The sequence below is a fragment of the Dermacentor albipictus genome, unplaced genomic scaffold (assembly GCF_038994185.2).
Source record: "Dermacentor albipictus isolate Rhodes 1998 colony unplaced genomic scaffold, USDA_Dalb.pri_finalv2 scaffold_25, whole genome shotgun sequence".
NCBI lineage: Eukaryota > Metazoa > Arthropoda > Arachnida > Ixodida > Ixodidae > Dermacentor > Dermacentor albipictus.
In genome coordinates this window covers 1,253,616-1,274,390 of record NW_027225579.1, presented here as the reverse complement: position 1 = coordinate 1,274,390, position 20,775 = coordinate 1,253,616, and the positions used below count along the sequence as shown (strand labels likewise).

At 44.3% G+C, this 20,775-nt stretch overlaps 1 protein-coding gene across 1 annotated transcript in view; it reads left to right on the top strand.

The window, feature by feature from the left end:
- Positions 1-20,775, top strand: part of LOC135914833 (salivary peroxidase/catechol oxidase-like) — a 155,712-nt gene that overhangs the window by 66,436 nt on the left and 68,501 nt on the right. Inside the window, exons 4-10 of the mRNA XM_065447756.1 lie at positions 7,512-7,658; positions 10,582-10,708; positions 11,511-11,719; positions 13,397-13,567; positions 14,434-14,613; positions 17,268-17,369; positions 18,381-18,479. Of these exons, the coding sequence (XP_065303828.1) occupies positions 7,512-7,658; positions 10,582-10,708; positions 11,511-11,719; positions 13,397-13,567; positions 14,434-14,613; positions 17,268-17,369; positions 18,381-18,479 (1,035 nt within the window). The remainder of the gene's footprint in view (positions 1-7,511; positions 7,659-10,581; positions 10,709-11,510; positions 11,720-13,396; positions 13,568-14,433; positions 14,614-17,267; positions 17,370-18,380; positions 18,480-20,775) is intronic.

The window sequence follows — 20,775 nt, the reverse complement described above, 5'->3', positions numbered from 1 at the left end:
GTTGCAGGTATACTATCAATTAACTCACGCACTTTGTTCCTCACCATCATAATAGGCAGAGGAGTACTTCGCAGAGACGCAGACTGTCTGGTGACCTTACCTCCATCGGCCGCGCCGACTAGTTTCCCGACGGCGGTGGAGACATAGCGCGTCGCCGTGGTGACGGTGAACGGCGTGGGCGACTGGTTGGGGGCGTCAGGCTGCGGTCTGAAGCCGGCGAGCCACTCCTACTATATTCAGGGTCTGTCGGCCAACGGTCGTCACTATCACGTTCAAAATTAGTCCATGTTGGTGGTGGGCCATATGTTGTTGTCTGTCGGCGCCGGCGAGAAAAACGAGCAACGTTTCCTGAGGCGCCACAGCTGTAACACACAGGCGATGCGCGATCGACGTTGTAAGCCTCGAGGTCAACCCTGGGGTGCTGCGAATAATAAACGTGATCTTTCGAATTCCGATTCGTGGTGGTAGCTCGACGAGTTCGTTGATCGTGCGTCATGTCGTAGGGAAAGGTACGTCGGTGCTGTCGCAGCTGATCGAATCGACAGTCTGCAACGCCTGGCATGGCAGACAATGCGGACACAGCAGATGCATGTTCTTGAGGTTGGTTGAAAGCGCAACCAAGCTGTTCGACATCCGCCCCTTTGGTGGGTCGTTCAAGTTCTTCGCGGACAATTTGCCTTATGGCTGCCGCAAGGTCAAATTGAAAACTGTAGTTGTCGTTTTCGTCAACGCTTGCCACCGTTGCAACATTGGCTAACCTGCCGAACTTTGGAGTTTTACGGTGCAGCTTCAAGGCCTCATATGTGCGGCAATGCTTTATGAGGTCGGCGACCGAGTCGAAACTCCCCTTTCCGATTAAATAATTGTAAACATCCTCGGCTATGCTTTTGAGAAGGTGTCCAACCTGGTCCTCTTCGGCCATTCGAGGATTGACAGTCTTGCAAAGCTTCAGGATCGCCTCTACGTACGTAGTAGAGGTCTCACCTGGGACTTGAGCGCGCTGAAGCAACGTGTGCTCCGCCCGCTTCCTTTTCGTGCTGGAATCACCAAAGCACTCTCGGAGGTGAGTAACGAAGCTGTCCCACGTTGTGAACGTATCTTCATTGTTCTCGAACCACACTAGCGCAGTGTCTGTGACGAACAGAACCACATTGTCGAGCTGAGCCGTGGAGTTCTAGGCGTTGTACTTGCTCACACGCTTGTAGTGGGTGAGTCTTTCCTCGACGTCCTCACCGAATTTTCCAAAGAAAGGGTGGAGCTCCATTTGATGCATCCAGGCGCCGGTTGTTCGCACTGGAGCAGCCAGAGAAGGCTGTTGGTCGGCGCTGTGGGACATCGCGATCTCAAGTGCTGTTGGAGGCAGTCGACCGAGGCATTGGCTCCGGTGTGGCACTTGCTGAAGCAGCTCCGTCGTCTTGGTCGAAGTACCCCGCGCCTCCACCACAAAACTGTTACGGTTTATGTTGAATCGGCTTTATTTAAGGAAGGAGATTGATGGTGAAGTCAAGATGGCGTGCCGAGGCTGCACCAGCTAACGTCTTCTTCCTCTTCTCGAACGAGAAGGAAGGAAATGAACGAAGGAAGAGAACGAGTTTAAGGAAGGAAAAACAAAGATGGGGAAAAGGAAAATCACTCAAGCATAATTGCAGCGCCATGGTTCTAAAGCACACCCGCGGTAGTGAAACGGAAGGAGATATAAACATACGTGGCCATGTTACGCACGCGAGAAACTGCCTTAATAAATTTAGAGACTTGAGAAAAAGTTACGTTAACAAACAGATAACATGGCAATCAGCACTCGAATACGACAAAAGAAATTATTGAGACGGGGAAAATTCCCTTGAACTAAGTATGGTTTCCGGGAGAAATGCTTCTAAGTATTGATCATTTTAAAAGATGAGGGAGGATGGCGTCCACACGAGACTACACCAGGCCCCTTACTGAGACATGGAGCTCTGTGGCCGGTACAAAGCCCATTTTCCCTGCCAGCCGGGCGCAGATCACGTGCGTTCTGATCGCCCAAGGTTGCGCGGACATTATTTAGCTTGAATCGAGCGAACTCGAGCTGCTCCAGAAACTAGGAAAATGTTAAGCAGGTGCGAGGCAAGCCCGGCACGCTTAGCGTGGGAAGCTCGCCCGAGTAACTATCCTAAGGAGTGCTGCTCACGAGAGCAAAATACCTTTGTCTAATTATAATAACCCTAATATGCCTGCTTTTGAACAGAGAATGGCCCAGAGGGCTGTACTACGAGTGCTATGACTGATAATTTTCTACACACACACACACACACACACACACACACACACATATATATATATATATTTATATATATATATATATATATATATATATATATATATATATATATATATATATATATATATTTACGTTCATTTCTCATTTATGGGATCGCATGCGAGCGTTGTTCATTTGTTTCTGCGTGTAGTAGTTAAGGGAACGAGTTAAGACAAAAATTACTGAAGCATAATTGCAGCGCCGTTGTTTGTATACGCATAGTCGCATAGTATACGCATGGTCGCATGCAACATCAATGTACCTGGAAGGAATATATGAAAAAGGATAGTGCCTTTCTCAATATATGATTTGCTTCTTTGTGTTTCTTTTTTGTGCACTTCCCTGCCTGTACTTATGCTTATGTCGCCTTTGATGCATCATATTCCTCACATCTGATTTTTGGTTCACATCTGAAACCATGCTGTACTTTAGTTAGATTGCGTGTGCAGCGAGTCACAATAATTGATCATGTAAATATGCAAGCTCCTCCTCAGAAGTGCAGAATTGTTACCGTCATGGGCATGAAAAACTACTATATATGACAAGAAATTTAATGCGCAAGATTTTAATGTAAATGCTCCTTGCAATTTTACACTCATTTGCTAAATACTAGATAGACTGTAAATTTCATTTTATTTATTTCTTTGAAAGTAAAGGATCAATCCAAACAGCAGCAGAAAACTAATTTTGTGAGCAGGCCAAAGGAATGGGAAATACCATACGCCTCCGTACCGCTTTGAGACGGTGCCCCAGGATATTGCTGCAGTACCACGAGAAGGCACCCTTAGAAAAAATGGGCTGTAGCCCATACATGAGTAACTTTATGTGAAATATAAGCAGGGCTAGCTATACCTGCGGCCTCGCATGAGAATGTACAACACATTTGTTAATGCACTGTACTCTGTCAGGGACATCCATACGCGGTACAGGACGTTATCAAATGAGCTGCCGTCTTAGATTATTGTACACAAAAACGTTTCTTGCACAATTATCTACATTACCAGCCCCATGCTTAGCCGCATGTGGTAACCTCAGCCATATAGGTGCATGCGTTTTGAGCCAGAAATGTGTTTGCTTTTCAGTAATCTGGCGCAGATTTCTCTTCGATCATAATGTAAATAATGTGTGAGTTGGCACACGTTGGTTCTATGTTGAACTTTCCATTGTATAGTTTATTTTTAGAAGGTGGAGCCAAATGTTAATAAAGGACCTTGCTATGCGGTGCTACTGAGAAACTTTAGAGCATTTCCTTATGTTTTATTACAAGATGGGCTCTAAAGTTCACGGGCATTATTGTAATGTCATTTTATGTTTTTGTCAGTATGTTTCTCAAATTATTATTCAGTTGGTCTTGCGACGGATCCATAAATATTTTGACGTTTTAAGAGAGAAAATGTTTCATTTGAGTAACTGGGCGACTACAGATTACATCCAATTCACCTAGCATAAGTGCTGGAGCTGCTTATGAAGGAATCAAATATTCCCCACATGTAAATATTGCGAATACCTTCCAACGGGACCATCGATTCAAATCGTGCTTTCACACTACTGGGGAGAGTACTAGCACAGTTCTGAAGGAGCACAAGCACTCTGTTTGGGGGCGTAGAAACACTCAGCTTGGAGGAGTAGAAGTAGAGGGTTTGGAGGGGTAGAAGCACTCTGTCTAGGGGAGTACTATTACTCCTGTGGGGAGAGTATTAGCACTCTGCAGAAGATTACTGGCACTCCCTTGCGGTGTAGTAACAAAACTCTGTCGGGAGGAGTTATCCTACTCTCTCTAAGAGGGTGGATCCAGTGGCGTAGCAACAGGGGGGGGGGGGGCGGGGGGCCGTGGGCCCCGGGTGCACGGGGCCAGTAAGGGGGGGGGGTGTCATATACGTCTGAAGACACCCGAAAATTGTCGATATCCTCGCCTTCCTCGACTACACACGGGGAGGGGGGGTGACAGAAGAGCTAAGGGCCCCGGGTGCCAGACGACCTAGCTACGCCACTGGGTGGATCTACTCTGGAAAAGAGAGTGAAGTATGGGACGCGCTCGAAGATCCGGGCACTCCCTCAAAGAGAGTGCCCGGAGCTCTCTGTTTATTTAGTGTAGTGGCTGACTCTGGATCAATTGCGAGCAGCTGGGTTTCCTTAACCTTCCACCAACGCATGGGACACGGGTGTTTTTGCATTTCTTCCCGATCGAAACGAGGCCGCCGTGGCTGGGTTTTGATCCCGCGACTACGTGCTTAGCAGCGCAACACAATAGCCGTTAGGCAACCGCGCCAGGTCCAATGTTATGAAAGATCAACCAACCAATATAAACGATAGTGCTTTGGCGAAACGAAATGCGATTGACGGCAGCGCATGATAACTTGATGACGCAAGTAAACTACTGCAAGTGGCGGTGCCAGGTGGGCTTATGACGTTCCGATCAATATAAACCGTTATTGCTCTTTAGTGCCTCATCCATCCGCGGCGAGCCACTAGGGAGATATAGCGGAGCTGGTTTACGGGGCAGCAGTCACAGTGGACGAGCGGAGACGGCAGCGGATCGCCGCACGAAAGGAAGAGCTTTAGCTCAGTGATCCGTCGCGCGGTCGAGATGATGATGATTTAATGGCATTTCACAGGGCGGTGACAAATATTCACCTAGCCTGTTTGATTTATTCAGATATGCTATACGCGTATTTAACATGGCGTCATACATTTATACATGGTTTCATTAGTTGTTCTAGAACGTACTGGTTATCGTTCTAAATACTAAAGTTAACATCTTGCCATGCGCCGAAATTTGAGAAAAAAATTGCGTGCGTAGCCGGGCTTAAACCGACACAAAGTCCAAACACTTAGTCGATGTGGACGGCTAAAATACCATTCCAGAAGCTTCGCAACTCTCGTATCGTTCCACAAAAAAAAGAAAAAAAAAGGACTTTGTTTACGATGAAATTGCGTCGGGAAATTCCGCATACCTTCAGCGCAATTCAAATCGCCCGCCCCCAAGCATGCAATGGCGACGTTGCATACGCCATGACCGCCCTTTACTACTGTAGGTGAGTTATGCCGACGGCAGCGAAAAGTTACGCCGACCGCATCGTCCCAGGGCCAGCTTCGCCGCCGTAGGTACGTCCTGGATTCCTGGACTTGACCCATATACATGGCTGTGTTTCTTCACTCGCATATGCTTTTCCAATGCAGTGAGGGGCTGAAATATAGGCACGAGAAAACACCGAGAAGCGTGCAGTTTTGTGTTATACCCCTGTCACGTTCACAATCTAAAGTGCAATTTGAGCAAGGGCAATTGAGCGCGCTGCGTGTCATTTTGGCGGTGCGCAGCTTCGCAAGAAAGAACAGTGTTGCTTCACAGTGGTGGCGATGGTGATCGCGAGCCAGAAGGCGAAGCATACATTTGTAAACAGCAGGAGAGCGAGAGTAGCTTTTGCTGTTCTTAGTATGCAGCCATATAAATAAATAAATAAATAAATAAATAAATAAATATATATATATATATATATATATATATATATATATATATATATATATATATATATATATATATATATATATATATATATATATATATATATATATATACCTTTGTGCAATGTGGCACACCCTAATACCTGCTGCCGCTACAATTTCAAAAAAGTTTTATATAAAATTACTCCTGACTCGGCTTTCAATGTTAATTTCCTTCTTGTTTAGTAATTGCTAGCGAGGATACGCGCTTTGACGCCGCGAAGTGCGTTCGCCAAACACATTCGTCGATGAGTGCGCACTGCAGCAAGTGTCACTAAGCGTTCCCCTGTGGCAGCCAACAAACGAAGGTGATGGCCTGGTCCGTCTTCATCACAGAAGAATTCGGTGAGCTTCGCCTACACAAGAGAAACATCCTTCCGATTGCTGTGCCGAGGTGCCCAATTGTGGCTGGCTGGATTGGGTGCCGCGTTCGGATTGCCAAATTGCGTGGGGATTGTCAAACACTCTGTCATTATAGAATATTAAGTATAGCATTATAGTATATTAGGAACTCTACAGGATGAAGTTACCTTTGAAGAGCTACTGAACAACCCATTACGTTGAAAGCACGGTGTGAACTTCTCCTGGTCAAGAATTAGTCTGGAAATCAGAACACCTGTACGTGACTAAAAGCTATAAGAGGTGTATACGGGCGTACAAAACGCACTCAGTGAAAGAACAAAAGCGATAAGGATGAATGCTTAAGTATGCAATAGATAGCAAAACTAAGTACCGAAAGGTAGATATTTTTCGACGTGTTGCAGTAGACACCCGGAATGCCGACTCGTTCAAATTAGCGAAATAACTCAAGCTCGTTCACATTGTTTTATTGACGCTAATTTATTGCATTTTCTGTGAGCGGGTATGATTAATAAGGATTCAAAATACGTTAATAATTTCAGCAGAAAGAAAAGACGGTGCAGTTATCTGTATCGATGTTACATTTACCTAAACACACTACATTTGTCAAAATCCCAGTTGTCAAAACAAACACTACTGCAAGCTAAGTTCCATAGCCTGCATGGCCGAAACCTTGATGATGGAGGGCTTCCGTAATGTTTTCACTTTGTATGATGACAATTAAACAAGATAAAAACATGGCATGCAATTTTTATTGGAAGTTGTGGAGACACAAAGAGATGGATTTCAACATAGAAACATAGAATATCAAGATATGCTGATTTATTTCTTTGGTACTTAAGGAGAGTAAAACACATCGGAGCAAAGTTCACGAAGCAGTAGCAGTAGCTATGGTCTGGTGAACCGTGTAGCAAGTCTGATGCTTGTATAGCAAGTTTTGTGCCTTGCTACGAGAAAAGATGCCCTAGGCCTCTCTCACGGTGCTCTTATCAGGTGTTCATGTCAAATTCAAGCAAGGTTCGGCCCGCCATCGCGGAAGCAGCGCCACGCTCTGAGAACCACTGACAAGACAGCAACTAAGTGGGTGTGGTGTTGTCTACCGCGATAGAAGTCATTGATGTAACATTAGGAACGTCATATTGCACATTTCTTCATTCCTCTTTAAATTTGCGCTTTAGTATTGTGTTGGGTAACGTACTGTAGCTCCTGATGCCCTTCTATGACAGCAATGAGAGGGTTATCATAATTAAAACAATACAATCAATTTCGTTTCGCCGCAGTGATGAGATACCCGAAAGTTTCATTATCACTTTATTTTCCCGATGACGTCAGGAATCTTCTTTTTTCTTTTCAGGTCCCGTCCGCCGACCTGCGAATGTGGCCGGAAGAAGAGTAGTGTCACTTCCTGATATTAGCCAAGAAGATCTGGACATCGCCGGACGAGCAAGTCTCAGCATCGTCCGTGGAATAGACGATGCCGAAAGAGCTCTGCTGAATGATGGTACTCGGCTTTTTTAACGTCTAATAACCTTCAACAGTGCTATTGTCTTCAAAAAGACCAAATTCGTCATACATTCTACAACAATAGACCCCATGCCCCGCGCATTCCATGGCATCTTAGAGTAGAACATCCTAGAACAATGTTTATTGTTTTCGTATTGTTTTCAGATGTGTCATCTCTGGATCATAAAGAACTGCGAGTTTTTGATGAAAGAATTTCAAGCTTACGAGTCTCACGAGAGGCTTACTAGAGAAACTGATGACTGCTGATCGGTAAAGCTCTTGCGCATGGCACGCCTGCGCTATCACATGTTGAGTGTGCCGTATGCTGAGCCACCAAGTAGGCTTTCTGTCTGCAAAGAGAAAATGCTCGTAGAGGCATGACGCACAACCATGGGTGTGGCGAGATGCTGCTATGCATCACAGAAATTCTTTGTTGTCGCCTCTCATCACGCACATAAAGCCCCGCAGTTTCCGGTTCAATTGTCTGCATCTTTGACGCTAAAATACAAAGCTCCCGCACGCTCTCTATTAATAAGTACTTTGCATGACACGAAAACGCCACTCAGCTAAATGTTTCTGTAAAAAACGTAATCATACCGCGCAATCCTTTTTTACCATCGAAGAACTGTGAGTGAAAAAATGCCATGTGTACATACCATTCTGTCGAAGAAGACCACAAACGTTTACACGCATTCATGGATTTATAAATTATTATATTGGGATTTAAGGAATTGGCAGTCTGCTATCTGCTCATTTTATGAAGTGCAACCTATTTTATAATGAACGAGAAGAAAGAGTTTTAGCCCGGGGCCCGATTTTTATTAATCATATCACGAGAAGCCAACAAACAAAGACGCCACGGACCATATAGGGTACAACACGGTGCTGCGGTAGCTCACTTGGTTAGAGCATCGCATGCGTAATGCGAAGAAGTTGGATAGTTCCCCACCTGCGGCAAGTTGTTTTCTCATTCGCTTTCATTGTCACGCATTTATAATTTCTTTAATTCTGTTAGTCAGTACAAGTTCTATCCCTTACGTTGTCCTTGGCATCTTTGTTGGATTCTAGTGATCTGAATCTTTTTTGTAGTTTTCGATATAATTTGGGTCGTCACTGTAGAGGGAAGATTGATAAAAAGACGACAAAAAATACAGCAAATCGAAACCTTTGGTAACCTTTCTGATCAATGAAGCTACGTGAACAGAGCACTCAAAACAAACGACACATTTTTCGTAATCTTTGATGCAGCGAATGTTATTCGTAACGCATATATTTCACGGTGTTCATTCACAAATTTCAGAAAAGGTGGAGGGCGCTGCCAAACCTTGAGTGATAGACACACAGTCAAGCGCCAAAGCGCTTAAAACAACGTTCAGCGCTATTACACAATTAACTAATTTAGGTGCTCTGAACAAAATGGATTACACTGAGGCCCGAGAGAGTTAAATAAGCAACGAATTCTCAGAACGAGAAAAAAGGGGTTTAACAGAGGGGCCTGATTCTTAATAATCATATCATAAGAAGCCAACAAACGACAACATCAAGAAAAACATAGGGGAAATTACTTGTGCTTTATAATTGAGTTAAACAAATTATAAATGAATGGCAATGAAAGGGGCTGAAAAAACAACTTGCCATAGGTGGGCAACGATCCCACGTCTTCCCATTAGGCGTGCGATGCTCTAACCAAGTGAGCTATCGCGTCGCAATTTCCCCATCCACTTTCTTGGGTATTTATTTGTTAATACTAGAACTAACCTTGGGAGCGTTAGACAGTGCCACCACTCACAAACCTCAGTGGTTTATGTGGAACATCCCTTGTGCCGCAGGCGTCACAACTACGAGATCTTTCTGGGTAAAGGCATCATGTCAATAAACCAGCGCATGCTACCTAAATGCATCAGTGTTGCCGGATTGGAGACCCTCATTTTGTAATAACGCGAAGAGGGTTAACAAAGGGGCCCGATTTTTATTAATCAAATATCATGACACGCCACCAAACGAACACACCAAGGAAAACATAGGAAAAATTACTTGTACTTCCTGATTGAATTAAAGAAAATATAAAATAATTGCAATGAAAGGTGGTGAAAAAACAACATTCCGCAGGTGGGGAGTGATCCCACGTCTTCGCATTACGCGTGCGATGCTCTAATTAATTGAGCTAGCGCGCCGCGGTTCCCCCATCCGCTTTCTTGAGTATTTATGAGCTACTACTAGAAGTAACGTTGGGAGTGTTAGCCAGCGCTACCACTCACAGACCCTGGCGGTGGATGTGGAACATGCTATGTGCCGCAGGCGTCACGAGTACGTGATCTTGCTGTATGAAGGCAACTGGTCAATAAACCCACGCTCGTGGCATCAGTGTTGCCGGATATGTACTCTTGACGTCTGCGGCAGAAGGGATGTTCCACATCCGCCGCCAAGGTTTGTGAGTAACGGCAGTGGTGACCACTCCCAGGGTAGTTCTAGTAGTAACAGATAAATACCCAAGAAAGTGGATGAGGAAACCGCACCGTGATAGCTCACTTGGTTAGAGCATGGCACACGTAATGCGAAGACGTTGGATTGTTCCCCACCTGCCGCATGTTGTCTTTTCATCCACTTTCACTGCCATTAATTTAGCATTTTTAATTTAATTAGTAAGTACAAGTAATTTCTCTCATGTTTTCCTTCTCTTTGTTTGTGGACTTCTCATGATACAACCAATTCTCAGGGCATGTATTTGCGTGCTCATTTCACGTGCATTTTGGGATTAAGTCCGAAAACCTAACGGAAAACGCATTTTATGATAAACGAGTGGCGTTCAGAGTAGTGGGGGTTTCACACATAGTCTAAAATTCATTCCCAACTGCGTCTCTATAGCATGCCATATCAAGTCAAATCAACGTGTCGTGCAGAATTACACTTTGTCTATGCAGGCATCTTTGCGAAGCGGAAGTCAACCGCCTCTCAGCACGCTGCATTCTTCGGTTTCAAGCTCATCGTTCAGTCTCTCGGCCGGGATGGCCTCATAGGGCTCGAAGCAACACGAGAGCTTGCTCGCCGGTACGTCTGTAACCTACATCAAATGAAGTGTGGATATTCGTTACCACAAAACAAACCAACCTTTTCAGAAATGGTGACACTACGTATGAACGTTTACAGGACGGTACAGTTAAATTGACAGAGGTTCGAACAGCCGCTGCGAAAACTTTTGCGATGCATCCTAAAGCGGCAGCTAGCATCGCCCAATCAGTATCTGGTTGGCCTTGAAGATTATTAGCATGTGTTCACTTGATGCACTGGGCTGTACCGAAGCGCTCTTTAGTGATACAATGATGTTGCAATAAATACCATGAAAGAGAGAGAGAAAAAAAATGTATTCGAATTATTTATCATGCAGGTAGACTCATTGTAAGCGCTGATTTGTGAAAATTTTGCCTTTTTGTAAAGGTTTTAAATAGCACAATAAAAAGAGAAACTCCTTTGAGAAATACAGCAGAAAGACAAAAGGTCACGCTTCCTTGGCCAGTCTGATTAGGCACAGGAGATCATTTGAACTGTGCCGAGGTTGACTTCAGTAGGCTTCCGCGTAGGCACTTGCAGCCGTTGAAACGTGCACCCTGGACGAAGGGGCCCCTTCTCATTCTTCATCCATACTTTGCATGTGACAAGCACACGGCAAGAATTATTTCATTATGGCAGTAAGGTGAACTCTTCGGAGACAATATTTTTGTCGCGTATAATATTGGATTGATCCACGAGGCCTATATTTTAACGTATACAAATGCGCACCTGTAGCACAACGCGAAAAAGTGCTTAAAAGCTAAGGCATGTCGAAAAGCATTGCAATTAATCGTGTTCACAGGTTCAACCTGGACTCGCTACAAGGACGGGATGGTCTTCAAAGGTTCAACATTCAGAACACTGTCATCGCCGATGCTTGCCCGAAAATTCCACGCTGCCCTTCCACCAAGTTTCGATCCGCCGACGGACTGTGCAACAATCTGCAGAACCGAGAATGGGGGAAGTCACTGTCCGCTTACGAGAGGTTCATGCCGCCAAGCTACGCCGACGGTGAACATTTATGCCTATCTTGAAGCTTCACACAAAAAAGCAACTTCTGAAATAATAAAAATGCTCACACCGCATAAGTAGTTCAACACTTAACCCTTGAATTTCTATTACGTTATGAATTATCTATTTCGTACCAAGGCTTCAAACCATTATCTCCTGCCTTCGCTATTATTTCCGCCTTTCGATTTTCGTTAGCCCGCCTCCAATGTTTCATGTGGCCTTTCTTCTCGTATACCTTCCTGCCTTTCCTATCCCATTTCCCTCTCTTCCTACGTTCTTTCTGAATAATTTCAGATGTCATGGTCAATAACCTAAAAAAAAAACATTTATTCATTCAAAGTGCAATTTCCTACAACGCCTTCAATTGGCGCTCATAGTAATGGTACAACCTACTAACGAGAAGAGATCAAGAGAGAGAGACGTTTTTGGTGACACGCAACCGGTGCAGCCAACCTGCGCGTGAACGCGTAAGTACAAATCTCTGTACGAATTGGCGACACAAAGGTCCTGTGAGTGGAAGGCAGAGAAAATAATTAGGGGGGGAAATATGCCTCACTTCACGACGTGCAGGTACGAGAAACATAATGGAACGGTGGGAGATATACCAGAGCATCTCAATCAGGCTAAGGCTCTGAAGTAATGAGATTGCGAAAGCAGAAGCTTGACGTCATGTAGCCAGCACTAGCTTCCACTGAAAGCCAATATGCTGATAGCCTTCCCATCCTAAATGTAATTGAGTAATGCGTTACTGCTTTTACCAGAATGTCGATCTCAGTTCTGTTACCAGGCAGTCCCCTCTCTTTAAGAGCCTTGGAAAATCTTAGCTTTCTATAGCAGTTCTATTCTAATTTACGAGGCAGGATTTCTTTAAAGTAGAATAATTGCTAAAGCAGAAATAACTTATCAGTAAAATCGAAACTGCTGAACCATTCTTTTAAGCTCTTCTCATTAACTTCATGGGAGAGCAGATATTATGTCTGCTACAAAGTTAAGCCAAATTTCCCGTTTTTTTATTGATTTGGGCAAGAATACCAATACCTTGACGTCTGTTTGACGTGACGGATTTCAAAGTTTTGCTGCTCTTTGGGCCGTTTGACAGAAAGAAATATTCGAGAAACATACTGCTTCGAGTTTTTTTTTTTAATGCAAAGTGTTACTGATTTTCTCATGCACTGCATTCTAGAGGTCACATTTTGCATTGTGATTTTCGTTCCTACTTGTATCCGCTTTAGCCTGTCTGCCTTTAGCAACCCAGATCCTATGTAGGTGCGGTAAAAATATACTACTTCTCGTGGGGCAGGTGCGGGTACTCCGCGATGGGGTGGGGCAATCGCCTTTCGGGGAACTAGATCGTCACAGCACAGGTAATTTTTACGAAATAAAGCAAAGCAAAAAGCAGGCGACATTAGGATATCGCAAATCACGTATCATCGATCACTAGTCGTAACCACCTTTAATCAAAGGGGATGCCGTAACATCACCTCTACTGGGAATCTTCTGCCACGCCAGCCGTCCTGTCACGATAGGAGTGTCTGTTTTGCTGTATTGTAGCATTGCAAATAACTAATGCAGGTTTACTTAAAGCTGTTCTTTACTGTCACTTTAAGGCTTCGCAAGAGCAGACGACAAGTCATACTGCAACACATATGTATACATAGCCCCTTCTTTCCATCGCAGGTATCACGCTTCCTCGAGTGAGCATTGATGGAGGGCCGCTTCCCAGTGCGAGAAAAGTGTCCGTGACGCTGGCGCCTGACGTCGATGTACCGAACCCGCTGCATACCCTGATGTTAATGCAGTTTGGTCAGTTTATTGACCATGACCTCACGTTGACTGGAGGTACACGATGTGAGTTGCTATGCACCCTCGCAGAAACGCGATGTGTAGTTCACTGAGCATATATAAGGATATTTTCTGCGGCTGTAAGTTACAATTATTCTCAATTATATTTAGCATACCGTAAGCAAACGTAGCGTTTCCCAAATTGTATCTACACTCATATGTATTTTTATCTATACTTTTCGGGTAAAATTAATCTAGACCCTATAAGCTCAGGTATTGTTGTCATTCATTGTAATTGGGAAGAATTTTCGTTGCGGGCCTCCATTCCGGCATTGCAGTGACGATTTCTATTGAAACCGCCAGCGTTATCAAAGAATTACAATCAGTCGAGAAACCTATATCAGCAGTAAGTTAGTCGGAAAATCATCTCTCCGTTGTAATTTATCTCGCAATCAAAGCCCTACGCAAACGTAAACATTCAAGTAGACTGGCCCAGCTGAAGAGCTCATAACAGCGAGAGTAATTTGTGAGCGTAATACCAGCAAAATTTTCCTTTAATGCTGATGTATAGATATTGTATACATCACTAGTGAAATACCAGAGTATATGGAATGTCGGCTGTGAGGGAGACAGTGTTTGTATCACACGCAGTTATTTTTACGAATATCTGGTAGGCATTTCATTAAAAAAGCTATAGAGAACATTTCATTACTCAGCAAGCAGGAAGAGAGGATGGTTCCTTTATAAAAATGCAACCAAATCTAAATAATACGTGCGTTCAAGGCCGCATTCTTGAATTTATCTTGCAAGCAGACACTTCTAAGAAGTTTTTCTTTTTTCGTACAGTTGCTGAAAAAAAAAGAAATTAGGAAACTGTGTGAGCAACTGGAATTGGGCTAATAGGTTGCTGCCCTTTCTCCTGAAACACCCAGTCAGCAACGGCTCCGCCATCACCTGCTGCGATCCGCAGCTGGTGGCGAATCCGACGAGGCGCCACTTCGCTTGCATGCAGATCGACCTGTCACCCGACGATCGCTTCTACGGCCAGTTCCAACAGAATTGCCTCGAGTTCGTTCGTTCCGTGGCGGCTCCGAGGCCCAAGTGTGCATTTGGTGAGAACTACAAGGGGGCTTGTTGGCACTTTGCGATTTAGAACAAACGCAGCGCGCACTAACGGTACAAAAAAGCGTACCTGCCTGAAAACCAGCACGGCTGGCAGTGGCCGCCTTCGCGGGCCGCTTGCCTGTAGGACCAGTTCTGCAGTTGTTCGGGAGCACTGTATATTAAAAAAAACCGGAAAAATAAATAGAATGGCAAAATTTAAAAAAGAAAGACGCATTCTGGCAAGGAAAACGGTTTGCGCAGAAGATCGGTGAGAAATAGTGGGGCGGGGGGAGGGGGGTGTTGAGGGAGAGCAGAGGAAATAGTTCCTTTGGTTATTTCTTGTTGTCTTGCAAACGTTTTTCTTTTATAAGAAAACGACTGCTCGAAACCCCGCTTCGCTCTATTGCTCTAACTTTATCAGTGCCTGTGATCCTATCTTTCGGAGCCTCCATTGTTGGGTTCAGCCACCGAAATGTTTGCTTGGCGATCCAAAATTACCTCATTGAAACCAATCGATTTAGACTGATGTTAGACTGATCGTTCTCCCTCCCAACCATAGCGTTCTTTTATTTCCTATATATTAATAATATAATATTATTATTAATATTATTATTATTGTTATTATTATTTTATACCAGATTTTCTTCTATTTCCTTTTTTCTCCAAACACAAAAGGTTTACTTTTAAACTGACATGCTGAAATTGCTAACTCCCTTGTTATCGTTATTATTTTATGCACCTAATTAAACCACCCGATTCTTGGCCAATCCCCCACTGTGGGTATGTGCCACGGCCACTCAGGAAAACAACAACAACTTTCTTTTTCATGTTTAAACAGTCGATCTTTTGTCATTTCAGTTGCAACCTCTTTCGCGCTGCCTTATTGGCATGTTTTATCAAGGGCGCGACAACGTAAAACTATTCCAATCTTTTCTATTCCAATTAAGCATTCAGCCCTCAGTGACTGGTCAAAAACTTTTTTGGACTCCCCCCACCCCCTCACTTCACCTGTCTGTCACTCGAGGCCAAGAAAATCGCGATAACTCCCCATCTGAAACTTGTACACACTGATATGCATGATTTGTTCAAAACATTTATTTCTGATTCGACGCCTTTTCGCCATTAGCCCTCGACTATTGGTCAAAGGCTTTGGGGCTGCACCCACTTCGCCTGCCTGTCAGGCGACGTCACAAAACCGCAAAAACTCACGGCGTCAAAGTGCCGTTTACGCATTAAGGATGCATCATGCCAAACAAAATTGAATTTTCTTCTGAATAGCCAGAGGCCGCCCCGTTCCGAAAGGAATGAAAGATGCAGCCGCCGATCGCTCAGGCACTGGCCACTTGCACCTGCTGGAGAGCATGGGTTTATTTGCGTGTAATAAAAACTTTGTATGCTCGTGTGAAGTTTCCGAGCACTTTCCGCACGTTTACGACCTCATTCTGCCAACTCTTCTTTGCTGAGGATCGGTTTTAGCGTCATTCTTAAGCTTCCATTGCATGCCACCGCAATTGTCGACGAGCCGCCGCAAGCTAAGTAAGGGAAAGCGGACCAATCGCAGACGCCCGCATCACCCTCTTCATCCGGTTATCGATTTTCAGTGCCATGGCTCGACCCCATCGAATCCCTCTCCACTTGATCCTGCTCCTCGCCTCTTGTGAGCCAATTAGATAAGACAAGCCGCTCAGTGTAGACAATGTTATTCTTTTTTCAAGCAAACAAAAGTGACCTCCTATGAACGAGGAGAGCGCTTGATTGGTATTTTCATAGAACCCTGCGGGTGAGCGCCCAATGTTTGCGTCGGCGGTTACGCAAATTTGACGTCAGGAGATTGAAATAAAAACATATTGGAATAGTTTTACGTTATAGGGCCGCAAGTGTGTTACGTTTATCATGCAGCCTATGTTTAGGGCGAATGCATTTAAAATGTTGTTGCACCTACTAAGGACACTTGTCGCACTTTGTGTTGTGTGAGTGCTTTTTTTCTACTGTAGTCATTTTGCTGAATTTTTGGATTTATTTATTAATTTGTATTCGCATCTCACTGTGCTATGCGACCTGACCATCGAAAGCACCTCAAAGCTTCTTTATTCTGATTTAACCTCCGCCTTCTTTCCTTTTTGTTTTAGTTTTATTCAAGGAGCACAATTGAAAAACAGAAAGAAACAAAACTGATTGAGTCATGGGTTTGACGTACTAATTACCCGTGCTCACTCGCACATCGGTATTCCTTAAACTACACACCAGATGCTTTTTGGTTTTGTCTTTGTGTGCATGTGTTTTTTTTTTTGGCCGCTAAACCTTCGGGCGCGGGCTCAAACCTCGGCGGCGGCGGCTGCATTTCGATGGGGCGACCTTCAAAAAAAGTCCGTGTGCCAAAAATCGGGTGCACTGCACACAAAGCACACAGATTCACAGGTGATCAAAATTATTCCGTGGTTTCCAACTACGACATGCTTCAAAATCAAATAGTAGTTTTTGCACTTAAAACACTAGAATAATAATTCATTTGTGTTTTGTGGCCAACTGCTAGTGGCCATCTAAACTGCCGTAACGTATGTGCTGACTTTCTCCTCGGTGCCCATTTCCCTGTGCAACAGTAGTTGAACGTAGTGTTTCACATGTGTGCGTTTATTTCTCAATATTCCGCTTTGCCTTGCAGGACCCCGCGAGCAGCTGAATCAGCTGACGGCGTACCTTGACGGCTCGGCCATCTACGGTGCCACGGATGAAGAAGCGAAGGCTCTACGCAGCATGACAGATGGTATGAGAATTGGGCTGTTAGAAGAGGCCACATATTACAGCGTACAGGGTACAACAACAATTCTAGAAAAGCAATTTCTACAGGGGTAGGACAAATGTACGAAAAGAAATCGGAAATTTCTTCACTCGGAAAAAACACATGATGTGTTACCAAGGGCGACTGCTTGGACAAAGAGCCGTTCGTGTGTTTTTTTTTATCAAAGCATGGTACTGTAAATGCAGCCGGTGAAAGCAGGAAATACGAAAGCAAGCACTATCATATGCGTGGGGGACCTGTTTACTCCAGTTGTCAAAATTTTTCGCATACACTGATGTTTTTTATATTCTGAGGCACCATTCTCGTCAACGAGAAATAAAATGTGACTTATAAAGTTGTAGGGAAAATTATGGAATTTCGAATATTAGGTTGCTTACAATAGGCACACAAAGACAAATATGAAAAATATACAATTCAAAATTCAAAAATTTCCCACGTACTAAACCACACTAACTCTGGTTGCCTAAGAACTGTGTCAATGAAGGCTCGTGAGAAATGCTTGGTTTGTGTGTTGGAATTCCACCCAAAAGCTCCTAAAGAAAGGATAATGGAGGGTGCTAATTAAAGCTACTGATTAGCAATAAAGTTTGGACCAAAAGATATAGAAGTAAAACCAATCAACCAGTAAATTAAATAATAGAAGCCCTCCGACTGGGCGATTTGCATTGAGATGCTTCATAATTTTTTTAAAGCACTTAGTTACTTTGATAGAACATCCTATGTACTCGAAAATATGTATATGCAACCGTGCTGATGAGCCACGCTGAGGGCTTCCTCTATAAGGCAAATAACGTTAGGGCTACGGTATTTCAGCCAGCGTGGATGTACAGATGACGTGGTATAGCTTTTACTGTGCTACCGCGTCCTGCGTGCTTCTCCGGCTGTGTGGACTCTTCTTTGCATCCTGTTTCCTCAATTAAGATCAGTGAACTCGAACAACTTGCCATGCTAATACGTTTTCGTGACCACATACAGGCCGCCTGTCATCCACAGTGTTCAGCAGTGACGAGATGCTGCCTTTACAGCCTGAAGGGGTTCAAGCCTGTATAGGGGACGGCGCTTGCTTCCGAGGAGGTGAGTCCTTTCTGAGTGCTGCAGAATGAAAAGCTTTACTCCTTCCGACTACACACAGGCGGGGACATCTGTCCTCATGTCAAATACCCTAGCTTTCATTGTAACCTCACAGGCATATCTGAGCAGTCGCGGTGTGTACGACCCGAAGTTTGCGAGCGGATGCGCTACATGATCGTAGCTTATACGCCATTGCCACAGCGTGGCGCATACCTACTGATTTGAGAGTGGTTAAAGTATAACGGATAGAAGATAATGGTAGCAAGCACAATATGCAGTGGGCTCCATCTCCAAATCCTGTATCAAAGTAAGGGTATCATTGGTACAGTGAAACATTTCAAGGGTTGATCAATTCGTTGAAGCATAATGAGGAATAGCCAATTACAATTAAAATAAATGAATAAACATGTCAAGATACAAGTCCACATTTTTTGTAACTAGCATAAAGCACCGTGTCAAGGCTATGCTGCCAAGAAACAAGTAAAATACAGCTGCACAAGTCCGGGGGCCCCCTATGACAATATGAAAGAAATCAGCACAAACATAAATAAATACAATCAGATAGAGCACACACACAATAACACCCCCCATATATATATATATATATATTTATATATATATATATATATATATATATATATATATATATATATATATATATATATATATATACAATCAGCAGCAGCCTGGTTACGCCCACTGCAGGGCAAAGGCCTCTCCCATACTTCTCCAACTGCCCCGGTCATGTGCTAATTGTGGCCATGTTGTCCCTGCAAGCGTCTTAATGTCATCCGCCCACCTAACTTTCCGCCGCCCCCTGCTACGCTTCTCTTCCCTTGGAATCCAGTCCGTAACCCTTAATGACCATCGGTTATCTTCCCTCCTCATTACATGTCCGGCCCATGCCCATTTCTGTTTCTTGATTTCAACTAAGATGTCATTTACCCGCGTTTGTTCCCTCACCCAATCGGCTCTTTTCTTATCCCTTAACGTTACACCCATCATTATTCTTTCCATATCTCGTTGCGTCGTCCTCAATTTCCGCAGAACCGTTTTCGTAAGCCTCCAGGTTTCTGCCCCATACGTGAGTACTGGGGCCCTATAACGTAAAACTATTCCAATATGTTTCTATTCCAATCTCCTGACGTCAAATTTGCGTAACCACCGACGCAAGCACCGGGCGGTCACCTGCAGGGTTGTCTGAACAGACCAATCAAACGCTCTCCTCGTTCATAGGAGGTCACTTTTGTTTGATTGAAAAACGATTAACATTGCCTACACTGAGCGGCTTGTCGTATCTAATTGGCTGACACGAGGCGAGCAGAATGCTCAAGTGGAGAGAAATTCACTGGGGCAGAGCCAGTGCACTGAAAATCGATAACCGGATGAAGAGGGTGGTGCTGGCGTCTGCGATTGGTTCGCTTTGTCTTACTTAGCTTGTGGTGGCTGGTCGAAAATCACGGCGGCATGCAACAGAAGCTTAAGAATGACCTAAAACGAACCCTCAGCGAAGAAGAGGTGGCAGAATGAGGTGGCAAACGTGCCGAAAGGGCTCGAAAACGTTACACGGCCACGCAAGAAGCTTTATTATGCGCGAATACACCCACTCTCTCCGACAGGTGCGAGTAGCCAGCGTTCAGCGATCGGCGGCAGCCATCTTTTATTCCTTTCGGAACGGGGCAGCTAGCGGCTATTCCGAAAAAAATTCAGTTTTGTTCGGCATATTAATCCATTTTTATCGCGTACACGTCACTTTGACGCGGTGAGTTTGTGCGGCTTCGTGACGTCGCATGGCAGGCAGGTGAAGTGGCTGCAGCCTGAAAATTTTTACCAATGGCCGAGGGCTAAAGGCGAAAACGGTTCGAATCAGAAATAACTGTTTTTCTTTTTTCTGTCAAATCATGCATAATCAGTGTGTACACATCATATCAGATGGGGAGGTATCGCAGTTTTCCTGACGTCGCGTGACAGATAGGTGAAGCGGGCGTGGTCGAAAAAAGTTTTTGACCAATCGTGGAGGGCTGATAGCAGAATTGGAATAGAAAAGTTTGGAATAGTTTTACGTTGTAGCGCCACTGGTAACACACAGCTGTTATAGAATTTTCTCTTGAGGGATAGTGGCAACCTGCTGTTCATGATTTGAGAATGCCTGTCAAACGCAACCCAACCCATTCTTATTCTTCTCCTTATTTCAGTCTCATGATCCGGATCCGTGGTAACTACCTTCCCTAAGTAGATGTATTCCCTTACCACTTCCAGTGCCTCACTACCTATCGTAAACTGCTGTTCTCTTCTGAGA